Source organism: Parastagonospora nodorum (genome assembly GCF_000146915.1).
Source record: "Parastagonospora nodorum SN15 chromosome Unknown scaffold_4, whole genome shotgun sequence".
Taxonomy (NCBI): domain Eukaryota; kingdom Fungi; phylum Ascomycota; class Dothideomycetes; order Pleosporales; family Phaeosphaeriaceae; genus Parastagonospora; species Parastagonospora nodorum.
This window is the reverse complement of record NW_001884552.1, coordinates 673,466-685,501: the sequence shown is the minus strand read 5'-3', so window position 1 is coordinate 685,501 and position 12,036 is coordinate 673,466. Positions and strand designations below refer to the sequence as shown.

General features: G+C 56.2%; 7 protein-coding genes across 7 annotated transcripts; 3 read left to right on the top strand and 4 right to left on the bottom strand.

Annotated features, from left to right (window-relative positions):
• Window positions 1-94: 94 nt before the first annotated feature.
• Window positions 95-416, top strand: SNOG_20029 (hypothetical protein; the record flags this gene model as incomplete). Its single annotated transcript, XM_001793431.1, has 1 exon — window positions 95-416. The coding sequence occupies one exon, from the start codon at window positions 95-97 to the stop codon at window positions 344-346; it is 252 nt and encodes an 83-aa protein (XP_001793483.1). The 3' UTR covers window positions 347-416.
• A 263-nt stretch (window positions 417-679) lies between these two features.
• SNOG_02889 (hypothetical protein) lies at window positions 680-1,350 on the top strand (the record flags this gene model as incomplete). Its single annotated transcript, XM_001793430.1, has 3 exons — window positions 680-692; window positions 716-1,068; window positions 1,114-1,350. 3 exons carry the CDS (start codon window positions 680-682, stop codon window positions 1,348-1,350), a joined length of 603 nt encoding a protein of 200 aa, XP_001793482.1.
• A 615-nt stretch (window positions 1,351-1,965) lies between these two features.
• Window positions 1,966-2,457, bottom strand: SNOG_02888 (hypothetical protein; the record flags this gene model as incomplete). The annotated part of the gene is made up of 2 exons (XM_001793429.1): window positions 1,966-2,016; window positions 2,398-2,457. The coding sequence occupies 2 exons, from the start codon at window positions 2,455-2,457 to the stop codon at window positions 1,966-1,968; spliced, it is 111 nt and encodes a 36-aa protein (XP_001793481.1).
• Window positions 2,248-3,501, top strand: SNOG_02887 (hypothetical protein; the record flags this gene model as incomplete). The annotated part of the gene is made up of 3 exons (XM_001793428.1): window positions 2,248-2,544; window positions 2,570-3,114; window positions 3,168-3,501. 3 exons carry the CDS (start codon window positions 2,248-2,250, stop codon window positions 3,499-3,501), a joined length of 1,176 nt encoding a protein of 391 aa, XP_001793480.1.
• A 541-nt stretch (window positions 3,502-4,042) lies between these two features.
• On the bottom strand, window positions 4,043-6,808 carry SNOG_02886 (hypothetical protein; the record flags this gene model as incomplete). The annotated part of the gene is made up of 4 exons (XM_001793427.1): window positions 4,043-4,353; window positions 4,473-4,995; window positions 5,220-5,259; window positions 5,289-6,808. 4 exons carry the CDS (start codon window positions 6,806-6,808, stop codon window positions 4,043-4,045), a joined length of 2,394 nt encoding a protein of 797 aa, XP_001793479.1.
• Window positions 6,809-7,216: 408 nt separating this feature from the next.
• SNOG_02885 (hypothetical protein) lies at window positions 7,217-7,738 on the bottom strand (the record flags this gene model as incomplete). Its single annotated transcript, XM_001793426.1, has 2 exons — window positions 7,217-7,397; window positions 7,440-7,738. The coding sequence occupies 2 exons, from the start codon at window positions 7,736-7,738 to the stop codon at window positions 7,217-7,219; spliced, it is 480 nt and encodes a 159-aa protein (XP_001793478.1).
• Window positions 7,739-8,990: 1,252 nt separating this feature from the next.
• On the bottom strand, window positions 8,991-11,793 carry SNOG_02884 (hypothetical protein; the record flags this gene model as incomplete). The annotated part of the gene is made up of 4 exons (XM_001793425.1): window positions 8,991-9,325; window positions 9,377-9,483; window positions 9,535-11,536; window positions 11,738-11,793. The coding sequence occupies 4 exons, from the start codon at window positions 11,791-11,793 to the stop codon at window positions 9,181-9,183; spliced, it is 2,310 nt and encodes a 769-aa protein (XP_001793477.1). The 3' UTR covers window positions 8,991-9,180.
• Window positions 11,794-12,036: the final 243 nt, after the last annotated feature.

Below are 12,036 nucleotides of genomic sequence, written 5' to 3'. Positions count from 1 at the left end.
TTGCCTTGCAATGCTTACGTAACACTCGCTAACGCTTCCCTCGTGCGTCACATGAGAACGTTTGAGCTTCAGCATGCAGCGACAAAACATCTTCATGCTTTCACGACGCATTTTCCGCGAGCTTACTGACCGTGTGCTCTTGGGTGGAAGCTACAGAGTAACTGCTGCTTCTTGCGTTGCTAATCAATGTCGCCAATGTCGTCGACCCGATGTACCTCCTGCTCGCCACGCATCGTCTTCGTCATCAACGAGATGGAAGTCTCGTCAAGGCAAAGACTTCTTCGCACGTGAAGCTCGGGTGCAGGGATTGAAGAGCCGCGCAGCTTTCAAGTTGCTAGAAGTATGATGGTGAGATATTAGCGGTTGAGTGTTCACTGATTTTGGTAGCTCAATGAAAAGCACAAATTATTCAAGCCTGGGCAAACTGTCGTGGACCTTGTATGAGCCTTCTAGAACGCAATTGATACCCAGCTAAGTGTTTCCAGGGTTTTGCGCCAGGGTCGTGGTCTCAGGTAAGCAGGATTGAAACCACAACCTCCACCCATTGTCTAAGTTTCTCAGGTCGCAGTCAATCGCACCAACCCCAATGGTCGCGTCATTGGCATCGATCTTATCCCGGCCCAGCCTCCCCGGGGTGTATCCACTATTCAAGGCAACTTCCTATCTACAGTCATTCAAGATGAAGTTCGAGCGTATGTCCGAGATCCTGAGCTAGGACGGCCGCGCAAGAATGTTTCGGCCAAGGACGAAGACGGTATCACGGAAGAGGATCTCGACGAAATGGAACGAGGGTACATCGACATTGAACGCCAAGCGCACCTCGAGGGCGTAACTACGGAGCCAATGGGCCAGCCAGCAGCATACATCGAGGCAGATGCGGCTCCCAAGGCCAGGCTCTCTCTGAAGGAGCGGGACGCGCGACATGGGAGAGCAGTTGATGTGGTGCTGAGTGACATGTCAGAACCCTGGGACCAGACGGCCGGCTTCTACAAGAAGAGCCTTAGTGACCCGTATTTTAGGATGATGAACACCAGCGGTAATGCCTTCAGAGACCACGCCGGAAGCATGGTAAGTTTGTTCGCTCTGAGTATGGTTTCAGTGCTAAGCTTTCAGGACCTGTGTATGGCTGCGTTGACGTTTTCGTACGACACGCTCAAGACTGGCGGTCACTTCCTGTGCAAGTTCTACCAAGGGACTGAAGAGAAGGCTTTTGAGACAAAGCTGAAGCGTCTGTTCGCAAGTGTTCACCGAGAGAAACCGGACTCGTCGCGCACTGTATGTGACTCTCTAGTTCAGTCTGCCAGGATCATGCTTACGCCGGTCAGGAATCCAAGGAAGCTTACTTTGTAGCGCTGCGACGCAAAGAAACGCCGACAAGAGATGAGGTATTTCGGGAGTGATGGGTGTGGGGGTCGATGGCACTTGGCGCTCCCGATAGTCGACCATTCTGCAGAAGCTGGAAGCAAGGCATGGTGGTCACATGTGCTGTTGGAAGGCAGGACAGGATAGATAACCAACGCCTTTTACATGCACGCGCAGGACCGGCGGCCAGGCTAGAACTCGCTTAAGGCAAGGTGGTGGTGGGCCATGGGGTAGTGTCGCTCACATACGGTTGCCAAGGGCCGTTGCACTCTAGTTTCGCCGTGTCCTGGTTCGGTGGAGTTGGAGGCGGATATAGTTGCACTATAGCTGTCGACTCGGTCACACAATGCGACAAATCAGGCCCGCGAGTGCGACGCCATGATCTGACACGGTTCCTGTAGGGCTAGCCTGTGGTTGCGAGGCGTCTCTAATGGCCAGCCGGCACCAGACAAGGCGTAGTCTGGGTACCGGTTCTGGATGCGTGGTGGCTGCGGAGAATATGTCAAGCATCTGGGTGGAGCGGGTGGACCAGGGTGGCTCGGACCACTGCTGTTTGTGTGAGTGTGCTCAAAGCCGCGGTTGCTAGGAATGTTTGGGTCGTCATTATGCGGGCGGCGGCGGCTGCTCCTCCGGCTTCTTCGGGGGCGGCCGTGTCTATCTCACGATGCGCTGCGGAGGGTGGCATCTGAGGCCTCGCTGCCATGTGCTGCGGATGATGAGCGGCTCGGCAGCTAGGGGCGCAAGGGTCCGAAAAGCCATGTCGGTGGGAGATCAACCTAATCACTGACACCGCACGTTATCCTTTCTTTGATCCACCCCAATCAACTTGATCGGTGCTGTGCAACGTGTCCAATCAGTCGCTCTCTTTCTCGGCTCGCGCTCGCCATGGATTACCAGGCCTTCAACGGCCAGCAGCCCTCGTTCGGCGGCTTCCCGTCGTCAGCGCCCTCCCCGCAGACCAGTCTCCCTCCGCAGGCGCAGGCGCAGGCGCAGGCGCAGGCACAGTTCCAGCAGGCCGGCCAGTCGTTCCCCTACAGCGGCCAGTTTGCGAACAACGGCCAAGGCTTCCCCAATCCCGGGGGCGTGGTGGGCCATGGAGCCGGTAGCAGCAGTGGCGCGCCGATGAATGGCATGATGCAGCAGCAGCCCATGCAGCCCGGAGGCATGCAACGAGGTGAGCGAGTGACGTGCGCCCACATTTCCACATTTCCCGCCCTCTCGTCTCGTGTTGCCCGAGCCTGTTCCCGACCACTCACTTGCGGATCCTGTGCTGACACTGACGCGCCATGGAGCCGCCGCGATGCAGCAACAACAGCAGCAACAGCAGTACTCGACCGCGCCCTACTCCCAGGCCCTGCCCTCGCCTGCCCACCAGCAGTTTGCCCAGAACCGCCAGACCGCCTCGCCCGCAAGCAACGTAGGCCAGCCCTATGCGACCCCCCACCTCCAGCACCCGCAACACCTCCAGCAGCAGTCGCCCGTGCCGTCCAACGGCCACCAGCAGCCCATGGCCCAGATCAAGCCCGAGCCCCCGCAGGCGCAGACGCCCGTCAAGACGGTCCCTCCTTCGCCTGTGTCGCCCGTCGCACAGGCGCGCAACCAGGATAGGGTAGCCACGCTGCTCGAGATCAACTCGATCCTCATCAAGGAGGTATGCGACCTCCAGAGCCAGGGCAAGGCCGGCCAGGTCGGCCAGGCAGCGGACGGCAAGCCCGAGAGCGACAAGTCTCAGCCGTCCAAGGAATACGTAGAGTGAGTGACGCCTACCTCGACCTCTTAGTACCCACCAGCTAATCGTGCCCCAGCTACATGCGCCGTCTCCAAGCCAATCTCGCCTTCCTCGCGCAGAACGCAGAGAAGAACCACAAGCCCGGCCAGCAACTCCAGCCCGGCCCGGCTATCATGTCCGTCCCCGCCGGCCCGCCCGAGGTCGTCAAGCTGTATCAGAAACTCGTCGAGCTGTTCCCTGGCTGGAAGGGCCAGGCCGCGCAAATGAAGCAGTCTCCCGGCCCCCAGCGCATGAACTCCAACGCGTCGATAGCTTCGCAACCGCCCAATAGCGCGGGCCTGCAGCAGAATTGGAGTCAGAATGCCATGGCCAACATGCAGCAGGCCCAGGCCCAGGCAAAGATTGACTAGTGGCTGTTTTTGTACTCATCAACTTGTGTATCTATATCACCCGGCGTGTTTGGAAATGGGCATAGCGCAAGCCTCGTCATTGCTTGTTGCAGGCGTGTTTTGAAAAAGAATATAAAAGAAGGCACCAGGGGATTTTCTTGTCTACTTGGCGTGTAATTGTATTTGCGGCATCCAGGGGCTCAGGCTTTTTCTGTTTCCTTTTTTCTTCTTTCAGCGAGCTATACGGGCTTGAGGGCCGTCTGGTACCTTCTATGTTAGACTGAAATGTACGAATTTGAGACTGGCTCGTGGATTCACTGACAACTTGATGTGTACGTTGGAAGCAAGAAGAACAGTATACGAATCATTAAAGGTATATTAGGAATAAAAGGAACATGTCTGCTCAAAGAAAAAAGGTCGTAACCGTCATCTCTGTCATCTCGATATTACCGCACCAAGCAAAATAAATAAAACAACCCATCCCATCCTAAGAACAAACTTCCCCCCCCCCCCCCCCCCCATTCAAAAAAAAGTAGAGAAACATCGTAGAGAAGAAAAACGCCTATCGAAAAATGCTCTGCAGCACACTCTCCAGCTTCTCCGCCAACGGATCCTCAGGCCTCTTGCGCCCCAAGTCGTCAAACCTTGGCGGCAAATCAATCGTTTGGTCCGACGCATCCGACGCAGGACTCTCGTCGCGATCACGATGTCTCCGCTTACGATGCCGCCCAGACTCCCTCGCACTATCCTCCGACCGATCGTCATCGTTCCTTCTCCGCCGATGCTTGTGCTCGCCCTCAGACCTCACAGGCGAGACCTCGCGCGACGGGCCCTTTGGCGTGAGATCGAACTGCACCGTCTTTTCGCTGCGGACTTCCGAAAGGGTTCAGGCGAGGGGGATCGTGAGGGCGAGGAGTCGGTGGGGTCGATTACACGATCTGTTGGGCGGGAGGTTAGTGGGGTGGGACTTTGGGCTGGGTACTGAGACCCACCACGTGCAGAGGCGAACGAGTGCTCGGTCTTGGCTGCGACAGGGGCGAAAGCACTCACATTGTCATCGGGACGACGGGGCTGACCATAGTAGTAGTTGGACTGGTGCTGGGGCGGGGCGTAGGGGTTCCCGTGGTTGATGTCGTCGTGCGGTGGGTGGACGTATGTGGATGGGTGGCTGGGCTCGAAAGTGGTGGATGGCGGAGGAGGGTAGTCGGCTGGGTTGTATGGAGGATATGGAGCCTGGTGGTCTATGGGTGCTGTTGGGGGTGGAGGAAAGTAGTTTGACTCTGGGAAGAAGCGGGAATCATTGGGGTGTGATGTGGAAGTGGTGGAAGGACGGGGGCTGTCGTATGGACTGTAGCTACCAGTAGAGTAGGCTGAGTCTTCGTCGCCTGGTGAGGACTCAGTACAACTAGTTTCGATGTTGGCGGTTGGGAGACTCACGTCGTTTATCGCGTTCCTTCTCAGCCTTCTTGCGATCTCGCCGTTTGGCTGCCTCGTGAGCAGCCAGACCCGCAACACCTGCAACCGCCGCAGTTTCCGCTACCGATCGTGCGCGACTCTTGCTTCGGCTCCGGCTCCGGCTCCGGCTCGACGATGAGTCTCGTCGCCGCCGGCCACGCGATCGGCTGCGGGTCGCGGGGTCGGTGTAAATGGGATCACCACCGTACTCTACTAAAACAGGTTCACTTGCTGTGCTTCCACGCCTACTGCGGTTTCGCCCTCTGAGGCGGTCGAGCACTGACCTTGATCTTGACCTTGACTTCGACCGTGATATCGCCCTGGCTTCCTTCTTAGCTTTGTGTTTCTCATACAGTCCAGTGATGGCTGCGCCAGTAACGCCGGCAGCAGCAATCGGTACACCCTCGCGGACTCGACTACGGCTTCGTTTGCCTTCACGCTGGCGGGACTTGCTTCGCTTGCGCGCGGCAAGTCCAGCGACTGCGGCACTGGCAAGGCCAACTTGGGCGACCCGGTTGTTACGGTGCTTGGGATCCATGTGCTTGCTCGTGCTGCGAGAACGAGAACGGGACGGACCACCATCAGTTTCAATGACAGTGACAGACCTTGATCTTCCTCTCCTAGAGTGGCCGCGCTTGGACCGCGACTTCCTAGAGCGCGACCTGTGGCGGTGCTCTTCGACAACAGTGGTAACGCCCTTGTCCTTGTTCTTGCGGCCAGCAGCGTAGGCCAGAGCACCGACACCAGCAATGGCTGCCAGTGCACCAATCTCCCTGACTCTTGACTTGCTACGTGCTCGGCCCTGGCTGTGGTGCCTTCGTCGCCCGCGGTCGGATGAAACAGAGCGTGATCGGGTTCTGTTGTTGTACTTGTCGAGAGCAACCGCGCTGACTGCACCCAGGGTACCGTATCCGAGGGCATTGCCTATGGAGCCTCCAGCGGCTTCACCTTTTCTCTTTCGGTGGTGTCTAACAATCTGGCCAGCTGCTATGCCAGCAAGGGCGCCGGCTGCAACATCGCGCTTAGTTTTGGTCTCGCTGCCCCAGGTGTCCTTCTCCTTGTGCACATAGACGACGTCGTCGTCGCTGTAGTAGTTTCTATCTCCGTAGCGATCTCGGCCGTATTCGCGCTCGTCCATGTAGCGTTCCTCGTGTCTGCCGCCGCGGTCTACTTCCTTCACTCTGCGTTCGTAGTAGTAGTCCTCTTCGTGGCGTGGTCGGGCAACCTGGCGCTCTTGCTGCACCTCGGAGCGCTCGATGAGTTCATAGGCTGGCTCGCGCTCCCGGATGATGATCGGCTGTGGGGCCTCCTCACGAATAATGATGGGCGCCATCTGCATTTGCTGCGGCGGGGCTTCATTGCGGATGTAGATGGACTGTGGCTGTTGCTGTTGTTGGGGCGGCGGGGGCGGCGGGGGCTCGCGGTAGTATTCGATGTCTCTCGAGTACTTTTCGAGCGAGTACTGGTCGTCGCGATGCTGCGGGATGTCTCGCTCGTAGTCGCGTTCTATGCGGACCTCGCGCACAGTGCGGGCTGGCGAGGGGGATCGTTCGTGGACGACTGAGCGCTGGATGTGGTAGTCGCGGACGTCCCGACCCCGCGGTGACGGAGAGCGGTCTTGGTAGCGGTACTCCCTGACATCGCGGTCGACCTCGCGTTCCACAACGTAGTCCTTGGTCGTCGTCGAACGGCGGTCGTCGAAGTCGCTGCGGCCTCCACGGTGGACCATGCGCATTTCGGCCTCGTACGTGTCGGCCTCCAGGCTATGGTCGGGCACCTTGTAGCGCCTCACGGTGGTGTAGCTCTGCGCACCGCCGCGCGAGGCCGTGTCCCACTCGCGCTCGCGCTCGCGTTCCTTGTAGATGACAGACATGGGGAGGTTTGCGCCGGGTAGGGTAGGGGGTTGGAGTGATAAGAATGCGCAGTGACGTCGCAGGACGCAGCTGCAATGTTAGGTGGGCAGGTTCCGTCGAGGGGTGCAACTGGCAACTGGCAACTGGCAACAGGCAACAGGCAAATAAAGGGCGACGATGCTCTGACGCAGACTCGCCTTACTTAGCCAGTCCGATGGTGCTGAGTCGTCTTCGTGGCCCGGCGGCGGCGGGCGGAGAGGCGCGGGAACCCGCAGGTGGTTGTGGATCGTACGTAGGCGAGCAGTGATTGACAAGCGTGTTGATCAACACGGTTTCGTCTGAAGGCGATTGCAATGGTGCACTCGACAGTCGAAAAGCGGGCGGAGTAATAAGAGACAAAACGTAGGGCGAACGGGCGGGACAGGACGTCACGTCTCGTTTTTGAGCAAAGCGGGCGGGATCAGGCGCAACTGCGAGAATGGGGCCGCTGTGCCCAGTTTGAAGTCCTGGGGCTGCTTGTATGCTATGGTCTGGGGGATGACGTCAATCTCTGAGACCTCGACAGCACCACCCAGCACGCTCGACCATGTGGTGGGAGAAAAGCAAACTCTGCACCGGGATCACAGCTGCGCTCCAACACTGCATATCTACCTTTTGACTGTAGGGCAGTGCCTCAAGTCTGCCTGTCTGCCCAAGCCCTTCTCACCGCGCTGCAGCAGCCCCAGCATTTGCCCGCCCGCAGCTCGCCTATCGGTCCTTGATGCGAACCACTCCTCCCACAAGTCCAACTCGCATGCCGCCCCCTCTAGATCTATGTACAAAAGAGCCTGACCGGACGCATGAAACCCGCCGTCGCACAGCCCCGCATGCGGTGAAGTCGAGCATGCGGCCCATGTGGCGTCGGGCGGCTGACGATACGACTCATGATGCTCAGCACTACCACTACACATGTTCGCTGCCTAGGATCCGCTGACCAGAACACCGCGCTCGAAATTGCCCGAGTCTGGCTTGCAGCTTGACGCACTAGATTTTGACTCAAGACGCTTTTTGCATCTTGCAGAGGGCGATGCACATAGCAGTCCGAACAGCCCAACGCAACAAGGTTGCCCTTGCCATACGATGCATAACAACATCGCGTACGCCGGACCTTTCCGCGCACAGCGACTGGAGTGAGGCGGGCAATGGGTACTTGCGTTGAGTGTTGAGTGTCGTGCTGGATCGATCGAGCCAGAACAAGAAAAGCTCGAGCTTCTAGAAAGTGCCAGACGTTGCTGTCAACAGTGACTGTGTCCAGGGTTCACCACTTTACTGCACATCACAGGGTGAGCCAAAAACAACAAAGTCATATGGTATGAATGGCCCCGCAGATATCAGAGATAGCAAACCACACACTCGTTACACAACCTTCACTGCCCATCCGGTGAGATCTTCAGTACCAACATCTTCTCTCACTCCACCACCCGCCAGACCCTCACCGGACCCTGTAAGCCCTCGTACTTGTGCTCAGCTCAACGACACGGATGTCACTCGGCCCATAAGTTCATCCGTCTGATCTCGACACGCTTCAAGCCAAAAGTCCAGATGCTTACCAGTCTTCCCGCAATGCTGAGTGGGGGCGGAAAGTGCATCCACGGGTGCTAGTGCGGTGTTTTGGGTAGCAAAGAGATTCTCCGCACGCTTCCACCGCATATTGACTTGTACTTGGCTCGTGGATGCTTGGAGTGCTCGTGTAGGACACTGTTGCTGATCTAGTCAACAAACAAACTTCGTCCTACCATGTATTGACTGAACCGGATGCTCGACCCGTAGCTTCGTGCCTGTGACTGCTGCACACTGTCTTACGCGATCATGACTGCAGCCACTATCAGGTGTTTTGTGATACTCGAGCCCAGAGGTTTAGACGGCGATGCTGATTGTTTCAAGTTTTGTCATGCGATAACCTAATCACATTCTATACTACACGCATGTCAAGTAGAAGGGCGACATACCTTACTACATTCTATACTCTACATGTGTCAAGCAGATGGGCGACATCTGTGACTTTCTTAACGTCTCGATCCTGTGAAGACAGAGGACTGTAGACGAGCTCACTCTGTAGCTCGAAAGTTCTAATGTGGGGATGCGGAATTTTTGGTGTGGTGATTACACACCTTCCATTTGGACTTCTGACGACGTGCACGGCAATGCATTGTCATTTGATGTGAGCAACCATTCGTTCATTCATGTATCTTATGCTCCATCCCAACCATATTGCTCCATTGCTCGCCGCATATGCTTCCAACTCTTTCCCCATTGCCAATCCATAATGCGTGACCTACTCCACCAATGCTTGGTTCACACAACTCCACGCCCGCTATGCTAGCCAGTAATGCAATGTATAGACCATGTCTATTCACAAACGCCGGAAGAAATACACATATGCAAACTTCTTCATCTCCTCTACGTCAGCTGCTTTGGCAACCTTTTCGTCGTTGAAGAGGACCCATGATGGAGCTTGCTCGTCTGGCAACTGCTTGCGAACAAACGCAACGTAATGACTGTAGAGAATTAGCTATCTTATCTGACGGCACTTGCATGGAGTTACTCACCCAGCATGAATTGAGCTGCCCTTGTGGCACACAATGGACTGGAGCTGGAAGTTTGCTGGCAGCTTGTCACTTCCTGGAAGTAACTTGTCTTGCTGCTCTGCGGGGGGCTGTGCGATGACTTATTAGCTTGTTTCCCATGCAGAATCGGTTTACCATACCTCTGAGCTGCCGCCCTCATCAAAGTCGCCCTGTGCATCTGGGTGAGAAAACAACCAATCCACAGCACGTTCCATATCGCCACCGGTCTCTTTCAAAGCCTGTCGCGCCTGTGGAGCACTGAAGCCCATGGCGCCCAAGTTCTCGATCTTTTCAGGATCTATAGTAGCTGAAGCAGCAGCGCCACCAGAGCCACTGCCTGCGTTGGAGTCTACAGGGTCATCGATATCAGCGTCCTCCATGTGTGCAAAGAGCCAGTTCGAAGCTGCCTCAGGGTCCTCATTTCCAGTCGCATGTAGTGCCTTTTCGCATCTGATTCTAGGGAAACCCATGGCCTCTAGCATGGACAACGCAGCTTCGTTTGGCACCCATTTGTTTGAGGCTGCTCCAGTATCCGTATCTTCTGGTAGGACTTCCTCGCCATTAACCAGGCCGTGAGACTTGTAGGCGTCGAACGAGAAGGGTTCATCGTTGACAATGACTGGGACATCCTGCTTAGTTGGAACCCAGTTGACCAGCTCAAATCGGCGGGCATTGACAGCCAACACGGTCGGGAAGGTCTTGAACATGCTCCTCTTCAGAAAGCCATCCTTACTTCCACAGGCACTGCAGGTGAGCTCCACCATCTCCTCAGCGGTGAATATGTCAAGACACTCCTTCAAAGACACGGACTCGAACTCTTCCTTCTCTTGCTCTGCATCTTTACCTGCAGCGTCGGTGACTTCCATCTGCGCATCCTTTGGTATCCTTCGAATCGGGACAGGGATAGAGATGTTCTCTTGCTCGTCGGACCGGTAGCGTACTCGTTTGCAACCAATGCACTGCAGTCGCTGTTCCATTGCAAATCGGAAAGCGTCCACCGGGTCTTTGTGAGGTGCAACGTGCTGGGTGCGCGAAACAAGTTTGAGCAAGTGCAAAAGCAGCTCGAAGGCATCTTGTTGTCGCATAGTGGAGAACTCGGGATGGCCTCGTCCAACGAGATGCTTGAGCATAGCTGGTGCGATACCGCGCTGATGTGGAACTTCAGGAGAGCTCTCGGAGACAAAAACGTCGCTATCTGGCTTGGAGTAGCGACCCGAGATCAAGCCATCTGCTACCTTTCGCAATTGGGTTTCCAGATCTTCAGCGGGCTGGTTGGTGCTGGGCAGCGCTTCATCTGGCAGGTAATACCGGTCTTTGAACTCAGGCATGGCGAATAGGGCTTGTAAAGTGCTGTTCAGGTAGCAGCTGTTTCCCAGGTTCTTGAGGCCAGTAAAGTCTGGGCCAAACAATGGCTTGAGCTCTTTACCATCCTCAGTGACCATCGAGAACTCCCAGCGCAAGTTCTGTTCGACCTGCATCTCGGTAAGACTCTTCTCTGTCTTGACCCTGTCCTTGATATTGATGCCCCAATGAGCCAGGTGGTCAGGCAACGCAGGATCGACACGCTCCTCATCACATGCATAGCAGTAGATGTCGGCCGTTCCATCAGCCGTAAGGGAGCCAAGCTTGACTGCCACAGGGTGACCCGTGGTCTTTGTATGTCCGACACCATGAGAGTTGCCACCAGTGCCGCCATATTGTTGACGGCCGCAGCCTAGATTACCGCACGTCAGACACAGCCAGAGGTTCTCGTTGAGTTCACACTCTGAGCAATGACCCAGGCTCTGAGATTTGATCTGCCGTGCAGCTTCCTGCTCCAAGCACAGCGTGTGCTCGCATGGAGTCAGCTCTTGCTCCCAGGCCTTGACCTCCTCCTGGCGCGCAAAGGTGTTTGCCTTGAGGACAGCGTCGACCACGTCTGGTAGCTTCCCAGTGCTCTTGTCGACGTCATCAACGCCACACTCATAGCATTTGACCTGGGTTGTGGTGTCGTAGCGGTCGGTCTCGGTTTCAGCCGCGATCGCAAGCTTTGTCATCTTCTGCGGCGGCTCATCGCGCTTGACCTTCTTTCGCGTGCGCTTGATATTCAGGACGAGAGGATGATTCTTGGTGGAGACGTGGAGGAGTGAGTGGTTCCGGTCACTGGTACATCCGCCATTGAAGCAGTAGAGACAAACATCGAGGCCGGTCGGGTCGTCCTGAGCGTCTCGTCAGTTGGGGGAGCTCGGCAAACTTCGGAATGGCAACTCACTATGGAATCAAAGCATTGTGTGCAATCTTCTCTGTACACGGACTGCGTTGATCCGGGGGCGCGAAGCTCTAATTCGTGTGAATACAACAGACCTGCTGAAGGCAAATGCGGGGTGCTCACCAGGCGCGTTGACGTGCGTGCACGCCATTGCCAGCTGCAGTGAGTATAAAGCTTCTATCACTCAGAGTGTGTTGACAGGGCTAAGAGTAGAATGTCGAGAAGATCGTGTTGATTGTTTGCTCACAGCAAGTGAGCGCGTGCTGATTGCTTGGTTCGTTCCTGCAGTAGCTTTTGGCGGGGCAAATGACATAACGGACTGGGCAGCTAAATCGAACCGCGGCTCAGATAGGTTGATGAAACAACACACTTCTAGCTTGAGTGGACTGAGATC